This window comes from Artemia franciscana, chromosome 16, assembly GCF_032884065.1.
Source record: "Artemia franciscana chromosome 16, ASM3288406v1, whole genome shotgun sequence".
Lineage (NCBI taxonomy): Eukaryota > Metazoa > Arthropoda > Branchiopoda > Anostraca > Artemiidae > Artemia > Artemia franciscana.
Genome location: NC_088878.1, coordinates 29,351,215 through 29,370,212, shown reverse-complemented (window position 1 = coordinate 29,370,212; position 18,998 = coordinate 29,351,215). Strand labels below are relative to the sequence as shown.

The following is an 18,998-nucleotide window of genomic DNA, read 5'->3' as shown; positions in this document are numbered from 1 at the left end:
TGAGTCATAGGCAAGACGTGCCTATGAAAGTACTATCAACCCTTCGGCTGACAGTACTTTAGAGCCTTAATTTTAAAATAAAAAAATATGTTTCATGTGAACGACGTGATGTTCATATGCGGTTAAAGGGTAAAAAATGTCTGGTAGTATTGCAACGATGGTATACATTGTATAAAAGGTTTTATATTCAGACGTTTTTTTGGGCGAATACAAGCAAAATTTAGAATATCAAAATTTAAATGTCACGAGGGGGCATCATGATTTTAGAAATGCTTAGCTGGGGCTTGGCTCCAAATCAATTGGGAACAACTAACCCAGAGACACGCTATTTATTTAGAAGGGATTTTTTTTTTTAATGGAAGAACGAAATAAGATGACACTAGATATCTAAGATGCACACCAGATATTGATGACACCATGATAATCTAACCCCGTTGTCTATCCCGTTGTCTATTTCTAACCCGTAATCTATCCCGTTGTCTATTTCTAACCCGTAATCTATCCCGTTGTCTATTTCTAACCCGTAATCTATCCCGTTGTCTATTTCTAACCCGTAATCTATCCCGTTGTCTATTTCTAACCCGTAATCTATCCCGTTGTCTATTTCTAACCCGTAATCTATCCCTTTGTCTATTTCTAACCCGTAATCTATCCCGTTGTCTATTTCTAACCCGTAATCTATCCCGTTGTCTATTTCTAACCTGTAATCTATCCCGTTGTCTATTTCTAACCAATAATCTATCCCGTTGTCTATTTCTAACCCGTAATCTATCCCGTTGTCTATTTCTAACCCGTAATCCATCCCGTTGTCTATTTCTAACCGTAATCTATCCCGTTGTCTATTTCTAACCCGTCATCGATCCCGTTGTCTATTTCTAATCCGTAATCTATCCCGTTGTCTATTTCTAACCCGTAATCTGTCCCGTTGTCTATTTCTAACCCGTAATTTATCCCCTTGTCTATTTCTAACCCGTAATCTATCCCGTTGTCTATTTCTAACCCGTAATCTATCCCGTTGTCTATTTCTAACCCGTAATCTATCCCGTTGTCAATTTCTACGGTGAAACTCAACCAATGCTGCGTTTTTTAATAGCTTAATTTTTAATTTTTTCGAAAGACTATAGCCATTCAAATAATTTTGAATGAAGCTTATTCAAATAAATTATTTTCATCAAACAATGCATAAAATTTACAAGTTTGAATTTTTAGTTAGTTCCTCAAGAATTTATTTTACCCTATGCTTACTCCTATGCACGTATAAGTTCCATAAACTCTTCCCATTGGTGAATTGTTTTTTTTAAGATTTTTTTATGCGTTTTTAGATTTTTTTTTCAATTTTTGGTAGTTACTCCCAGGCCCTAGCAAACTGTGAAAAGTCTTCCCGAAACGGATTGATCTTGCTCATTTTCCAGTGACTTGTCCATGACGTTAGTTGCTATTAAGCCATTACTCTTAAGCTATTAAGTTGCTTTAAGTTGTTATTAGTTGCTATTAAGTTGCTTTAAGTTGCTATTAAGTTGCTTTAAGTTGCTATTAAGTTGCTATTTAGTTGCTATTAAGCCATTACTCTTAAGCTATTGAGATGCTATTAAGTTGCTTTAAGTTGCTATTAGTTGCTATTAAGTTGCTTTAAGTTGCTATTTAGTTGCTATTAAGCCATTACGATTACTGCTATTAAGCTCCAAAGACTCTTCCCAATGGCGAATTAATTTTTTTCTTCAACTTCTCCATGACGGTGATTGCTGTTCGACTGCTTCAAACTACAGAAGCTTTTCCCAAAATGAATTACCTTTTCTTCTTCTTTTTTTGGCTTGCCCAGAAGGGTAGGATCTCATTGGGTATCCCCCCCTTCACAATTGTCTATAAACTTTTTTGTTTCTAATTCATCAGTTTTCTTTGCTTGCAACCAGGTAAGCCCTAGTGAGTGAGGGGCTTAGACTCAACTCATCCCCAACTTTTGCATTAGCTGGATATCCATATTCCTAAATTCTCTTGGAAATAGGCCATAGGCACACGGATGCGAAACAGTGAAAATGAATGAGATCATGTAATCGAGCAGCATGGTAAATATTCGCCGCAAAATTTACATAAAAAAGCGAGAACGCACCAATTTAATCCTCATTTATCAATGGTTATAAGATACACCTAACAGGTGCATTAACATTTGAATAAATTGGATTAGGAAATAAAGTGATATCATAAGATGGAGAAATATCAGAATTCGGTTTTCTTGTCTTAGGTCATTTTGCTATATCATTCAGTTTCATTTTTTTTCAGTTTAAATTTTTTCTCTCTCTGTCTCCCCCTCTCTCAATCTTTATATTTCACTCTGTTCCTTTCTCCCACTCTGTCTTTTTCTCTCTCTCTGTATCTCTCCATCCCCTCTCCCTCTTTTTCTCTCTCTCTTTCTCTTCTAACCTTCTCTCTTTCTCATGATTAGCTTAAAAAGCTTTTTTCCGCAAAAGAAGCTTTTCAAAGAAAAGTAAAGAGCTACTCGAAACTATTGACGAGCCGAAATAAATTCAAATAATAATTCAAGCTTAAAAGAAACAGAAGTCACTATAAATAAATAAATAAACTGCAAATAATAAATTGCGGATCATTAACTTACTTTAGCGCACTGGAGGTCTTGAGGGAAAGGTCTTGTGCTCTTGAGGGAGGTCTTGAGGGTCTTGAGGTGGGTCTTGATGAAGACATCCTACATATTTATCCTGCCTTCTTTCACTGGCTGGAAATAACATCTCTTTTCCTTCTTTGCATTTTTTTTAAATTTCTATTCTTTATTCCATAAGGAATAAAGTATCCCGATACTTGCTTTAATTTTTGGATTGTAGCCAGTGCCAGCGAGTCATGAAAATGCAGGAGGAGTAAAGTCTATTCCAAAATATAGGGGGAGTGGGTAAATTTTATGTTTTTGTTACTTATTTTTATTGAAAATACCTAAAAAGGTATTTTTCAATGAAAAAACCAAGAAAGGTACTTTTCAAACCTAGAGGGCAAAATACCTAAAATTTAGCTGAATTCCACACTTTCACAGACTATCTTGAATCCTTATCTACAACCCTGTCTTACACAAAGATTCATTTTCAGGTGATATATCTATGAGCGTTGGTGCTTCCAGAGTCCCCGATTTTCCCCACAAGCAATTTGGGTTCTCCAAAACATCTCAATAAATAAGCTTCGTATATATACCAACGTTACTACTAAATAAAAATCGCTAATTTTTTTCGACGTTGATTTTCAATGATATCCTGAAGAGCCCAATTCTAATTCGACAAAATTCAGAGAAACTCGAAAAAGTAGGGATTAGCCGAAGCAATGATATGCATGTCAGTAAAGCTGATGCAGCCGGGAAAATTAGAAGCGAGGGGAATTCATACGAATCCTCTGAATACGATATTCTCCTGAACTAAGTCTTAAAATAAGAAGGAAAGAACAAATATGTTCGTTATTTGTGAGTAGGGCCGCATCCATGATTTTTGTTCGGGGGGGGGGGGATTTATACAAAAAAATATCAAAAACGCATCAGAAATTGATTAATTTATATTTTGTTGCATTTTTACGATTCAAAGTTTTTTTTTGGGGGGGAGGGGTCAAACCCCCTAGCCCCCCTGGATATGGCCTTCATTTCGAGTAATACGACTCAGCTGCTCTTAAGGCATTATTTTTGTTTTTTATTAAATACAAATTCTTTTTTTAGCAGCATTATACTTTAAAGCGGATAGATATTATTCCGTATATTAGCGGGGCTGTTTTCTCCTCAACCCCCTCTTAACGCTAAAGTTTTTTTATCGTTTAGAAAAAGCTGCTCATTCCAAAATAACGGTTATTGTTTTTCAGCGGTTGTTCTTAAAGAATTGGAAAAAATTTAACTTTGTACACACAGCTGCCTCTCAACTACTTACGGTGATATTTTTACGTTTTACTTTCGATTTACGTTTAGTTTTACGATCGATTTACGTCTGATCTTCCCTTGCGTTGGTTTTACATCGAACGAGGTTCTCTGTTAGATAAAGTAGAAATTTTATTATTACTATTATATTAATAAAGATTTACCTTACCTGGGTTTAAATTTTTCACCAATATAGTATTACTTGTGCTCTTGTTTCGTCCCTAATTGGGCTAGGTAACCATTCATGTTATATATTCTACCCACTAAGAATGGTTTAGAACCTGACGACAATTTCTCAGTCCACAGTTCTTTTGTAAAATTAATACTTTTAAATGACGGGCATAGTTTAGCATCAGTTATAAGTTCAAATCGAACATGATCGATTCCTGATTTCAACAAGATCGAGCAGATGAATGGATCTGACTTTCATCAAACAAAATGTTCCGTTGGTTGGTATAGCATGGCGTTCATGCTTGTAACTTTCCAGAGCCACAATTTCTTGGGGTGCAAGCTTCATCAAGCTTGTTCCAAAACTGTGTAACAGAAACTGAATACAAATACTGAAAAACGAAAGGATGTTTAAAAATATTTGCTAAGACCTGAAGGCATGTATTCACAAAGTTCATTTTCCTTGGGAGAGGAGGCTTCAAATATATATATGTTACCAGGAATGTCCAAAATCTGGTTAATGTCGACATTCGCCGGTGAATGTCCGAAATTCCTTTTTCTCTGCATGTTGATTTTCTATTCGTGAAACTTGTAGATTGTTTTTTTCTCCTCGTGAAACTGACTTTATTCATGGAACTTCTTGCGTGCTGATTTGTGTTCGTGGAACTTGTTGAGTGCTGATTTTATTCGTGAAAATGTTTGAATCTTCACTTTTCTCTTCATGAAACTTGTAAATTGATTTTTCTCATCGTGAAACTGATTTTGCTTACAGAACTTGTTGCTTGCTGATTATTGTTCGTAAAACTAGTGGCATGTCGTTTTTTCTCTTAATGAAAATTGTATATGGATTTTTTCTCCTCGTTAAACTGATTTTGTTCATGGAACTTGTTGCGTACTGATTTTTGTTCGTAGAACTTGTTGCGTGCTAATTTTTTCGTGGAACTTGTTGCATGTTGATTTTTCTCTTCGTAAAATTTTAAATGGATTTTTCTCCTCGTGAAACTCATTTTGTTCACGAAAGTTGTTGCGTGTGAACTTTTGTTCATGAAACTTATTCCATGTTGATTTTTCTCTCCGCGGAACTTGAACGTCGATTGTTTTTCCTCCTGAAACTGATTTTGTTCATGGAACTTGTTGCACACTGGTTTTTGTTCACGGAACTTGTAACTTACTGATTTTTGTTCTTGAAACTTGTTGCATATAAATTTTTCTCTTCGTGAAACTTAAACAATGATTTTTCTCCTCGTGAAACCGATTTTGTTCACGGAACTTGTTTCGTACTGATTTTTGCTCACGAAACTTGTTGCAAGTCGATTTCTCTCTTCGGGAAACTTGTACATTGATTTTTTTCTCCCCGTGAAATTACTATAATTCATGGAGCTTGTTGCGTACTGATTTTTGTTCGTGGAACCTGTTGAATAAATGATTTCTTTTATGATTTTTACTTGCTGCTTGTTAAATTTTTCTCTTCGTGAAACTTGTACATTGATTTTTCTTTTTGTGAAACGATTTTGTTTGTGGAACTTTTAGTGTGTTGATTTTTGTTCGTGGAACTTTTTGCGTGATGATCTTCGTTCGTGAATCATTTTGCATGTTGATTTTTCTCTTTGTGAAACTTGTACATTTATTTTTCTCCACATGAAACTGATTTTGTTCATAACACTTGATGCGTGCTGATTTTTGCCCTTGGAACTTGTTGCGTGCCGATTTTTGTTCATGAAACTTGTTGCATGTTGATTTTTCTCATCGTCAAAATTTTAAAATTTTAAATTGATTTTTCTCCTCGAGAGACTCATTTTGTTGATGAGACTTGTTGCATGCTTAGTTTTGTTTGTGGAACTTGTTGCGTGCTGATTTTGTTTCATCAAACTTGTTCCATGTTGATTTTTCTCTCCGTGAAACTTGTACATTGATTGTTTCTCCTTCTGAAACTGATTTTATTCATGAAACTTGTTTCGCGCTGATTTTTGTTCACGGAACTTGTTACGTTCTGATTTTTTTCGTGAAACTTGAAGTGTGTCGATTTTTTACTTCGTGAAACTTATACAATGATTGTTCTCCTCGTGAAACCGATTTTGTTGATGGAACTTGTTGCGCGCTGATTTTTTGTTCATGGAACAAATATATTTTAGTTCGTGAAACTTGTTGCATGTCGATTTTCTCTTCGTGAAACTTGTACAATGATTGTCCTCCTTGTGAAACCAGTTTTGTTCATAGAACTTGCTTCGTGCCGATTTTGTTCGTGGGACTTGTTGTGTATTGATTTTTGTTCGTAAAACCTGTTGCATTTTGAATTTTCTCTTCGTGAAACTTGTATATTGATTTTTTTTCTTTGTGAAATTAATATTGTTCATAGAACTTGTTGCTTGCTGATTTTGGTTCACGGAACCTGCTGCATGATGATTTTTTTACGCTTACAAGATTTAAAATCCCAGAAAAATTTCTATATGTTTTGGTATATTTTCGGTTTATTGTTTTTTTTAATCCTGTGCTTTTCATGCTTCAACGTGAGACGATATTATTGCTATAATTCAATGGTAAAAGGGAAATAACTACCGCTTTACTGAAAACTTTGCGTTTTTCAAACAGTTCACGGTAGGTAACTTTAAGTAAGGAATGACCCTGATCAGCAGTAACCAAAACTATAAAAACAAGAATTTTTCATAACAACTTGTGCATCAAAAGATTGACCTGTTATGCTGATTCCAAAAATTCGTCGAGTGTAAAGCTACCCATCAAAAGCTACCAGCCTGAGAAAATTTGTATGATTTTTAAAAATAGGAAACACCCCCAAATAGGCAAGTGATCTTAATGAAAATCACGCCATTAGGTTCCTCATATTAGAGAACAATACAGTAGAGGATTCTATCTCCTATGTACAAAAATTTGGAACTTTGCATTTTCCCATGAGAAGGATTACGGATGCTTATTTATTTGTTTGTTGTTTTGATGTTTATTTTCAAGGGTGATCGCATCGAACCAACAGTCCCTACAAGATTGAAAAAGGGTACATCTCAATGCAAATCAAAACGTTTAATTTCTTTCTTCAGTGAACAAAAGATTGAGCCACGGCAAAATGGCAAATACTGGAGCCAAACTACGATTTTAACCAATAAAAGACCAAGTTGCCATCCATTGAAAATTCTGAGATAGAATCCAATCGATATTTAAAATATCAGAAATCTGTATATTGAGCTTATTAGTTGTAAGAGAAGTTGCCTAATGTTGCATAGTGACAAATTTGTTCCTGAAAAGTCGCGTAGTCTACATTTAATGTGAAAATTATCTTAATGCTTGACATAACAAAGTTGTTCAATTGATTTTTCCTAAATTACGTTTAGTAATGTATAATTGCACACCAGCTATTATAGAGGGGGGCGGTGGCTCATCCTTTAGGTAAAGATAGTGGTGTTAGATGCCTATAAGAGGGCGTTTCGATTCCCAAATTGTCTAACTTCTTTTGAACCTTCTTATAAAAAAAGAAGGCTATACACCACAAGATTCAGACCATTGACCCTCATTTCAAACCAAAAAAGTGACTATTTCAAGGCTCGAACACCCCTCCCAAAGTTCAAGGGATAACAGAAGAGCATGCAACGTTAATACCGATCTAAATCCATGATTTTCTTTCTGTATTTGACTTCAGCGACGGCTCTTCACGTTCATCAACCCTTTTCCAAGATAAATCCGGTAGTTACTTAACACACTTTCATTTTAGAAGCCTCGCTTAATAATATAGAGTGAAGTCCATTGCCAACATACAAAAGAACAGCCTTTAAACTTACTGTTGAGCCATCAATAAAAAAAAACAGTTTCTACTTTATATTCTATACCCAAGACAGTCATTATACCATAAAAATCATTGTAAAATAACAGCTGATCGGCTTGTGATAGAACTTTTAACTCTTCATCTCGATTGCAAAAGCAACATACTTTTGCTTATAATAAATTACATCCCTTTAGCCAGAGAGCCAAAAAGTGTTGACTGTTGTTCAGACGAGTTTAAGTCACGTACCAAATGACCAAGATCTCCTTCACATAGATATGGCTTATTAGATGAGAAAGCTTCTTGTAAGTTAGGAACTGGTGTTTCGTGCTTGACTGTTTCTGGTGCTGAAGACATAGCGGATTTATGTAGGGGGTCCTGGTGGAAGTGCTTTTCCCCACTATAATACTGAATTTTACCCATCCATATACCTATAAAAAAATTAAAGTTTGCTTTGCAATTTTTTAGATTGGAAGTGGTTCGCAAGATTTCGCCTCATGAATTTCGACACGGTTTTTTTTGTAAGGAGTAACTTTTAGCTCCTTGAAAGGCTATCAATGAGAATTTTATATTTTAGCTTCTAAATTTATTCCATTGACTTTCACGACTTTAAAATCGGGAAAACTCGAACGACAACTCGTAAGCAAGCCAGGTAACACAATTCTGCCTGTATTATTGGGGGGTGGGCTCGACCGGTCAAGGTGAACGACAAAACACTAATCGGATGAGTTGTTTGTTGAGATACACCTCAAGAAGTTGTGGTTGTGGAAACTTTTGGGCATGAACGTCATGTGATAATTTAAAAAGATAATAAATATATATATATATATATATATATATATATATATATATATATATATATATATATATATATATTATAATGTATATATATAAAATATATATATATATATATATATATATATATATATATATATATATATATATATATATATATATATATATATATATATATATATATCGCGGAGGGACCGGAAATCTCGGAAAACGCTTAAAGCGGAGAGATCAGGATGAAAGTTGGTGGGGAGAATAAGCCTAAGTCACAAGTCCAAAATACGTGACTGACATAACCGGACCGGATCCACTCTGTTTGGTGGAGTTGGGGGGGAGGGGGGTAATTTGGAAAAATTAAAAAAATGAGGTAGTTTTAACTTACGAACGGGTGATCAGATCTCAGTGAAGTTTGATACTTAGAAGGATCATGTGCTTTAGAGCTCTCATTTTAAATCCCGACCAGATCCGGTGACATTGGAAGGAGTTGGAGGGGGAAACCGGAATTCTTGGAACACGTGAAATTCGAGGTATCTTACGAATGGGTGGTCGGATCTTAAAGAAACTTGATATATAGAAGAATTTTATGTCTCAGATGCTCCATTTTCAATTTGAATCAGATCCGGGGACATAGAGGGTTGGAGTGGAACCAGAAACCTTAGAAACCGGAAATCTTGGAAAACGCTTAGAGTGGAGAGATCGGGATGAAACTTGATGGGAAGAATAAGCACAAGCTATAGATACGAAATTGAAATAATTGGAACGGATTCGTTCTCTTTGGGGGAGCTGGGGGTTGTTAATTTGGAAAAATTAGAAAATTTTAGGTATTTTTAATTTAAGAACGGGTGACCGAATCTTAATGAAATTTGATATTTAGAAGGAACTTATGTCTCAGAACTCTTATTTCAAATCCCGACCAGATCCGTTAACATTGGGGAGAGTTGGATTGACGTAACCGGACTGGATCTGCTCTCTTTGGAGGAGTTAGGGGATGGGGTTCAGTGCTTTTGCGAGTTTGGTGCTTCTGGATGTGCTAGGACGATGAAAATTGGTAGGCGTGTCAGGGAACTGCACAAATTAACTTAATAAAGTCGTTTTCCCCGATTCGACCATCTGAGGGGCTGAAGGGAGAGAAAAAATAGAAAAATTGAGGTATTTTTAACTTACGAGTGGGTGATCGGGTCTTAGTGAATTTTAATATTTAGAAGGATCTCTTGACTCAGAGCTCTTATTTTAAATCCCGAACGGCATTAAGCCTCTGATTTCGCTTTTAAAGCAATCTATTGATTCTTATAATTTTGCTAGAGCTCATACCATACGAGCTTTTGGCTCTTGGCTCCTCCAACCTCGTCACAAGTGCCATATGAGCTCTTAGCTCTTGTTAATTGAGTGTTAGTTTTTAAAATTCTACAAATAAAAAAGATATTATTAAATAATTTATTTGAGCCTTTTTTCTATAAATATGTACAATATAAACTGCAAAGTAATGATTTTTGTTCATTTAAAGTAGCAATTATGTTATTTATTTCCACCAAAAAGCGGTTATATTATTAATTCTACAATACATGTATTCGACCCTCTTTAGCCTATTTTCATTTATTTTTATTTTAAGATGTTTCTAACTTTATTGGCAGGTTATTTTTAGATTTTTTTTTTTCAAAAAGCATGTGACATTGAGAAAAACTCTTTATTTTTGTAATTATAGATAGACAGGTATCAGATTCTTTTTATAGTATTTTCCTTTATTTTTATTTTTAAATATTTTAGTTTTTGTTTTTATTTTACTTTTAGAATTTTTTATTCAAAAACATATTGCAATCAGAGAAAAACTTTATTTAATTAATTCTACAATAGACAGGTATTAAACTATTTTTGAATTATTTTAATTTGTTTTTAGATATTTTAGATTTTAGTTTTAGTTTTTTTTAGATTTTTTTTCAAAAAGCATATGCCATTAAGAAAAACACTTTATTTATGTAGTTCTAAATAGAAAAATATTAGATTTTTGTTAAAGCATTTTATTTATTTTTATTTTTAAATATTTAAGATTTTATTTTTAGGTTGTTTTTAGATATTTTTTATTTAAAAACAAATGGCATTCAGAAAAACACTTTATTTAATTAATTCTACAAAAGACAGGTATCGGACCATTTTATATTACTTGTATTTGTTTTTAGGTATTTTTGATTTTAGTTTTATTTTTTTTTTCATTTTTCCGAAAGTATATGACATTCATAATCTCTAGGAAAAGAAAAAAAGGGAAATCTTTAATAGCCTGAATTTGCTTATCCTTGAAGTTACCTAAGTATATTTGTCTCTTAATTTCCTGTCTTCTTTTTTCATCCCTGCTAAACTATACAAAATACATAATTTTGTGGCTTGCAAATTATGTAAATAATCTCCATAATTGAATCGAAGATTTACGAGTACCCCGTAGACTGCTTTCACTTCTGAAGAAAATTCAATAAAAGTTCATTTTTTACTTGTTTCACGACGTAAACAATTTTTATTCTTGATTTTTGGAATTCGTATGTATTTTATTAGTCTTTTAATTAGTGCATTAGAAAAATCTTAATAACAGCATGGAGAGTAAGATGAATATAGGAATAACAAAAGAATAAACAACAAGCTCAAAAAGACTTATAAATATACCACAAAAATAAAATTTTTACAAGAGAACACAAATTATCACTCGGACATCGAGGAGGAGTGCCAGCAGTATGTCAAAGGATACGATTCGATGTTTCGCTATTGGTCGATTTTTGAAATCAGATATAGACGAAACCAAGTCAACGACATGAGGTGCTTGTTTTTTATGGTTTTTGGTTTTATCTTTATTGATTTTTGTTAGCAATAATGTGACGACGTGGCCCTATGCGGCATCAGTGGCCCTGGAGAATATTTATCCTTTTTTTTATTTTGAGTTTAGTTGGAGTCTTGTATCGACTGAGTTTTGAAGACTTTTTATTCATTTTTCTTCATATAAGATAAATAAATTTATTGCAAAAAGCCTGTGGGTCATAACAACCCAAAATACAGCCAACAGACAGATCTCGAGGCACATAATACTTTAAGACAAAGAAAAAACTTTAAACAAAATAAACCAAGAAAAAATCAAAGCAAGATCCAACATTTCTAATCAACGGTTAACAATCATAATAAAACTCAATTCCTAAAAACCTTAACAAACAATCCCCACAAACATAATTCCCTACGTTTAATCCTTAAACGAAAATACTTATGCAATTGGTTAATAGAATACGTGTTCCTCTCAGACATCCGCTTAATTCACCAACATTACTCGCAAACACTCGTCCAGAATATTCATTTGGCAACTCAGACAGTTTCACACTCGGATACAAAATGAAAGATTTTCTCATTCATGCAAATGTAGGGTCCGACCACCAACCTAAACTTTCCAAAAATTTTCTTACGAGCCCTAAACTCTTCAAATCCTCCCTCCTTCCCTAATTATTTAGGCTTAAAATGGCTTGGCGGAGGTCCTCGGTCTTTCTTTCTCCTTTTTGTTTCAGTGGCACAAATTTTATCCTCTTATTTTTTCCGGTATTTCCTTGTTAGCTAGGGTACACGCGAGAAATTGTATCGTGAGCGTGAGACAAGGTCAAGCAATTTCTTTATGTCAGACAATTAGCTTCGGCTTGGTTGTAAATACATTGTAGTTACATTTATTTAAATATTTAGTTGGTATTTTGGTTAGGTTAGAATAGGTTTGATTAGGTATTTAATATATGCTATGCTTTACCCCCAAACCCCCCACCCTAATGTGCAAATATGTAGCCCAAATTTGTTTTTAAACTATTATATTTTTACCATAGTTTATTTCACTATTTATGTATATTTCATTATTATATTTCATTATTTCATTATTATTAACTTAATTTCAATTCTCGGTGTGTTCTAGCTAACAAGGAACTACCTTTTTTCTTTCACAGTTTTTCCTTTCATCTTTTATGGTGTAACATGCCTTCATTAAGCTTTTCGGCGAAGCGAGGCAAATTCATTTACTCAATTTAAAAAGCAGAAATTTTGATTTATCGTACTTTTTATTGACCCAGGCTCCAATACCGTCTACTCAGCAGGGCCGAGTTCTTTAATATGCCCATTTAAAAATAGAATTACGAGGCTTTTATCACCTTATTATGGCAAATGTAATAAGAACACAGACTATTGATAAGTCTCTTTATTGAGCCAGAAACAGAACACACACAAAAAAAGAGAATTTAAACAATTCAAGAATAAGTGGCAATTGCAAAAACATTGATCAAAACGAAGTATCCAATTAACCGAAAAAACAACCCTAAAACAACTAAATAAAAACAGCCAATGTCACCCTTCATTGCAATGGACAGACTATATAAACTACTGCTCTTTTGGAAGTTTTCTCCAAACTCCTGCGAAAGCAAGAGAATATTACCAGCCCCAAACAGAGTAATTCTCACCAAGTGAAGTAAAAGCACTCACTAAAAAATAAGTTTCAGTGCCTCCTCCCCTGCCCCAACTCTCGGATAAGAATAATCTCTAACTCTGGTACCAAATGTTTTCCTCTTATTAACCTCACTCTCTAACCTAGCTAAGTAAGAATAAAACAGGTTTTTTTTTAATGTAAATTAAGAGTAACGTTAAAACTTCGACGTTTTAAACATTTCCTGCCACAGAAGATTCTTCTTGCACTTTATTATTCATTAATTTACCCGTATATAGCTTATGGTTGTTGTATCAGGAGTAGCAAATTTTTTACAAACGATAAGCGAGTGCAACTTCTTCAGAATAAAGCGATTAGGATTATCGGTAAATATATTAAAGAGGTCCATGAAACTAGTGCTTGTTATAAACCCCTGAATTAGTAAAATGTTGGAGAAATTGAAGATTTTCAAACTTCTACATTTGTTTATCAGTGTATGAATGATACAGTCCCCACAATTTTAAAGAAGTTTTATTGTTTGAATAGCCAAGTGCATGAGTATGAAACGAGAAATAGTGATGATACAGCAATTGAGTCAACAGGTACAGTTAGATCAGCATTTACGGCAAGAAATATGGGCCCGCTTATTCGGAATAAGTTGCCAGTGAGTATTAGGATGGCTGAACTCCAGGTTTCATTTAAGAAAAAAAGGATCATTTGTTAAAAAGTAACTAATTTTTTTAGGTGGGAGGGCAGGGAAGGGGTCTGTAGAGTGTGGTATAGGGTTATTTTTGGGGCTATTGAGTGTTTTTTTTGTTTGGGGGGGGGGTTGAACATTGAATTGTTTGTTTAAATGAGAGAGATTGATTTGAAGTTTGACTTGATTATGGTTATGTTGTGATTTGTAATGGAACACATATTTTTACTTGTTACTGCCGTACGTTTACAAAACTGTAAAGTTTTTCTTAGTGCGGCAGCATGTGTTTTGGTTTTGTATGTCAAGAAAAAAACAGAAATTATTCATATATGAGGGTGGCTGCCCCCTCCTCAGTTCTCTTTACACCTTACCCCCCAATCCCATGTTTTAAGTATTTCTCTGAAAGAATTGGGGCAAAATTCGAACTAGCTTAAAAAGTGGGGTCTGAGGAGGGGGAGCCTGTTTCAGTTTTAATATAACTTCATGCTGTCATCGTTCGTTTTAATAACATATCCAGGGTTATTGCAAGCGCAAGGAGAGCTATCACCCCCTGATCCTACGCTTTAGATCAGAATTTCCTTTTGCATATTCAAACTCTGTCTGACAATAAAAGCCAGCCTCCATGTCCAATTAATAAGTGATTTTAAACTATCAGTCCATAACCTGGAAGGCTAAAGGACAAGACACGGCTGCCATGACCCAGAAAAATATTACGTAGTGCCATTATGCGTAAATTATCAAATCGGGAATTAAAATACAAATATCATAATACGAAGACGCTAAGTTTTTTTCCTTTTATAATTTTTTGTTTCTCCTTTTTTTTTTATTTCTCCCTGCGTTACCCGCCGCAGAACCTTCCGAAATGGTATTTGATGTGTGTTGGTAAATGTTTTGTGTTTTGTTGCATTAACAAAATCTTATCCTGTATCCAACTTCTCCAAAATTATAACTGAAAATATTTCTCTAAAAAAATATATATATCAAAATACCCTTAATTATAATAGTGATATAATATTAACATGTTAAAGATAAATATTGTATTATTGTATTAATAAAATAATGAAAAATAATAAAAAATATAAAAAATAACATTATATTAAGATATTAAAATAAGATATTTATTCAAATACAAATTATTTATTTGAAAAATAATTTGCGATCCCTGACTTCCAATATCCGTCATCAAATAGTCACCAGCATTAAAAGGATTTTTTCTGCATCACTAAGTATTCCACAATTCTGATCAACTGGTGCATTTCTGCATCACTGGTGCAATTCTGATCACTGGTGCAATTCTGATCAACTAAATATTGCTACTACTCTGATCAACTGGTGCAGAAAATGAGTATAATTTGTCCTTTTTTTAGGCTGAAAAAAAGATGCTCATTTGAAGAAGAAATAAAAGATAACTGACAAAGAATTCCTCATCGACAAAACCAAACGCAGCACAAACATAATCATAACGAAGTAGACAAAAAACACGAAAATAAGAAATAAGATAAACAGTACGAGACTACTTATAGTATAAAATTTATAGTATAAAATTATAGTATAAGTACTTATAGTTATTTATGTGTAAAATAAAACATTCAGGGTTATTGAAACTGAGAAAAGAGTAACGAACATATGCATAGCAAACAAAACAAATATAATAACGAATCATAACACAGGGCATAGAGGGGAAAAACCTCTTTCTGGGTTTTATAATCACGTATCAAATCCTTTTTGCATATCTTGTAAAGAAGGTATTGACTTTTCAAGTGTCCTACCAGTGGCATAGAAAATAAAGTGCATTTTTCGGCATTTTTTTCGGAAATAACAAAACCGAACATGATACACGACACAAACATAATCAAAACAAAGAAGACAAAAAACACGAAAATAAGAAATAAGATCAACAGACTTATAAGCAATAAGAGACTACTTATAAGCAACAGTTAAATTCAATCTGAAAAATTAAGATTGCATTGTTAAAAACAAACTTTTCTCTCGCGGCACTCACAGGGTAGCTAACTGGACACGTTTTATGTCAAAAGGACCCATTCCAATCTGACGGGACACAATGACATAAAAGCGCAAAAGTGACAAATTTTAGAAATGTAGGATATAAAAGGGACATATTTTTGAATTTATAACATAAAATAAAATATTCTCCAACTGGATATATATTTTGGTAAGAAATTGTCACTTTTCACCAAAGTATTGCTTTTTTCTTGCTTTTTTTGAGCATCAAGGATTTTCAAGAGATTTTGTAAGTGAAGGGTTCTCTCTAGAGCAAGGAATTTGCATGTTTATACGAATTTCGGGCTTTCAGTCATTTTGTATGAATGTTTATATGGATTTTTCTTGTTTTACATTTGATGTTAACTCGCCGCTTTGAAAAAGAATTATAAGGCGTCTTTTGGTCAATAAAACAAATGGTAAAAAGAAATTAACCTCTAGTTTTTTAAATTTCAAAATGGGTATATTTTACCTGAAACTGAAATATTTTTGGATGCTCAGGGGACGCAATCAAGGGCCAAAAACTTGGCAACGCTGCGCAGTAAGCATATCATGACGGCGCTTTGTTATAGATTCAGACGTGAAAATTCTAGAACTAGATAATGTCAATTTGCTTCCAAACACTGTGGATTGTGCCCACCCTCAGATATTCAATGTCGACCTATAAACCAGAGTTAAAGCAACGCAATAGCACTGCCTAAGTGAAGAGCGATGTGGGCACAATGTATTATTTTATTTTTTTGCACCAGGACATTTCGCAGAGAAGAAGTTGTCATAGAAACTTCGAAAGAGGCTCATTCGATTGAGAATTTAAAGAGCTAATGCCCTTTTTAATGGTTGAAAGTGAATGAAGGGTAACCAGCATGGATGGTAAGAATGGAGGGTCATTGGATCTGAAATTACAAGTTCTAGAGGCTTTCTTAAGAGTCAAAGTGATCAGAGAGTAGTTATGCCCCCCTTCCATCCATCGCATTTTCCCAAAATGTCTGATAGTAATTTTGAAATAGATATTTGTTATAAAAAAAATAAAAAAAATAAAATCAAAGCCATTTATAATCACGACAGGGAATATCTGATTGCATCAACAACCTAATGATAGAAATCATGGAAGTTGAAAATGCAAAGGAAATAACATCCGATCTCTGGTGCATCTGCTTTCCCACCTCAAGGGCCTATCCAGGATTTGTCTTCTTTTTTGTTGAAAAATAAAGCAGTAAAAGTTTTTTACTGCTTTAAAAAGTAGAGTTAAGAGAAAGAGTCAAACTTTAGCGTAAAGAGCGGGGCGTTGATGAGGAAGCAGCCCCTTTATTATACGAAGTAATTTTTGTCCGTTTTAAGTTTTAATGTCGCTCCTTACTTTCCGTTAAAAAAACTTGTTTTGTATATTTAATATTGTTAGGAAGGACATAACATTTAAAACATTTTCTTGAATAAGCCTTTTCCTTTTCCCACAACATGTACAAGCCCAGACCAAACCAAAGACATTTAGACCCCCGTTGAAATCCAGGCAAACTCATATAAATCATGGTAAAAATGTAGAAATAGAAGAAAACATCTAAAATCAAGACCAATACATAGAAATCACAACCGCTGTATCCAAGTCCAGATGAATCCATAAAAAACAGGGTCAGGCACATAAATTCAAACCAAACCAAAGACATCAAGACCAATCCAAAATACTCAAGGGATCAATATGTACAAATCCAGAACAATCCTTAGAAATCAAAATAAATACATAGAAATCTAGACAAAACTTTACAAATCATAGTCAGTGCATAGAAAACCAGACTAAACCGTAAAAGCCAAGACCAAACTCTGGAAATCAAGGTCAACCTCTAAAATCAAGACCAATCAGAATAAATCAAGGCCAAAATCTAAAAATCAAGATTAATATATACAAATCATGACCAGACCCTGGAGATCTAGATCAATTCATAAAAGTCAAGACCTAACTGAACAAAGCAAGGCCAACCTCTAAAAATCAAGACCAAACCGAAGAAATCAAGTGATCAATATGTAAAAGTCTAGAGGAACCCCTTAGAAATCATGACCAACTCACAGTAATCCAGACGCACTCACAAAAATCAAGAGATCAATATTTAGAAATCTATTTGTATATATATATATATATATATATATATATATATATATATATATATATATATATATATATATATATATATATATATATATATATATATATATATATATATATATTATTATTTGTTTCAATTTTTCATATAAAAATACAAAAAACTGCATTTTTCAATGAAAACACCAGGAAAATATATTTTTTAAAACATTCATAGAGGGGTAGCAAAAAAACTTATAAAGGGAAGGAAGACCCCCTACCACCAATTGATGTCGCTGAATGTCTTTGAGGAGGGACTTCCACCCATGCTTTTACATGTGGTTATAATTTACATAGCAATGAATGGGAATAACAATCATCTCTGTAAGATTACACTTCTTCAAATATTTATTAGGAGGGAGTTCCGAAAAATCAAAAACAAATCCAAAGGTCACCATCATATCCACGGTTTTCTTTATCTAGGTAAATTCTTTAGACAAATCCTTTTTTCTTTTTGGACATCTCCCACGGACGATAGTCGGGGGCAGGTCAACCCCCTTTCACTCAACCGCCATTCACCTAAATCCCTATTATAGGATCTATCTAATTACAGATTGGTAATCAGAACTTCTAGTGCTCTTTTCAATTCAAAGTGTTTAGAGGGCAAATACCCCCCTAAACATCGTATTTTTCCGAAATGAATCTGATTGAAATTTTGAGATGGCCATTTGTTGTCGTAGAAACTTAAAAATAGGCTCATTCGATTGGAAATTGAAAGGGCCACCCTTTTTAATAATCAAAAATTATTAGAAGACAACAAGCCCCCCCCCCTACGCCCATAATTTCCCAAAACAAATCTAATCAAAATTTTTAGATGGTCATTTTGTTCAGCGTAGTTGATAGGTCTTCTAATTAGGTCCTCAGCGCAAGGGTCGCAAGTTCTGCCCTTAGGGCACATAAGCTTTTTGTGGAAAGGGTGGTCGTGTAAAATTCGGAGGGGGCTCACTGGATTAGGATTCAGGAGTTCTGGTGTCCTTTTTAAGAGAAAAGTGATTATAGGGCAGCCATCCACCCGAGTCGATTTCCCTGATTGCGTCCGATAGAAGTTCAAAATTTTTAAATTTTATACCAAATTACTCTCCCAAAATGTTGGTTGAATGTGTTTGGAGAAATAATTTTCGTGAGGTTGGG

The 18,998-nt window shown here is 33.8% G+C and overlaps 1 protein-coding gene and 1 long non-coding RNA gene across 3 annotated transcripts in view; both read right to left on the bottom strand.

Moving 5' to 3' along the window:
* Positions 1 to 379: 379 nt before the first annotated feature.
* LOC136036823 (uncharacterized) lies at positions 380 to 802 on the bottom strand. Its single transcript, XM_065719155.1, has one exon. It carries the CDS (start codon positions 800 to 802, stop codon positions 380 to 382), a length of 423 nt encoding a protein of 140 aa, XP_065575227.1.
* Positions 803 to 10,668: 9,866 nt separating this feature from the next.
* LOC136037319 (uncharacterized) overlaps positions 10,669 to 18,998 on the bottom strand; it is a 123,180-nt gene continuing 114,850 nt past the window's right edge. For both annotated transcript variants that reach the window (XR_010619912.1, XR_010619913.1), the window contains one exon: positions 10,669 to 15,103. This is a non-coding gene — a long non-coding RNA (uncharacterized LOC136037319). The remainder of the gene's footprint in view (positions 15,104 to 18,998) is intronic.

Coding starts and splice junctions, on each gene's coding strand:
- LOC136036823 (XM_065719155.1), bottom strand. CDS start 802: ATGGATTACGGGTTAGAAATAGACAACGGGATAGATTACGGGTTAGAA.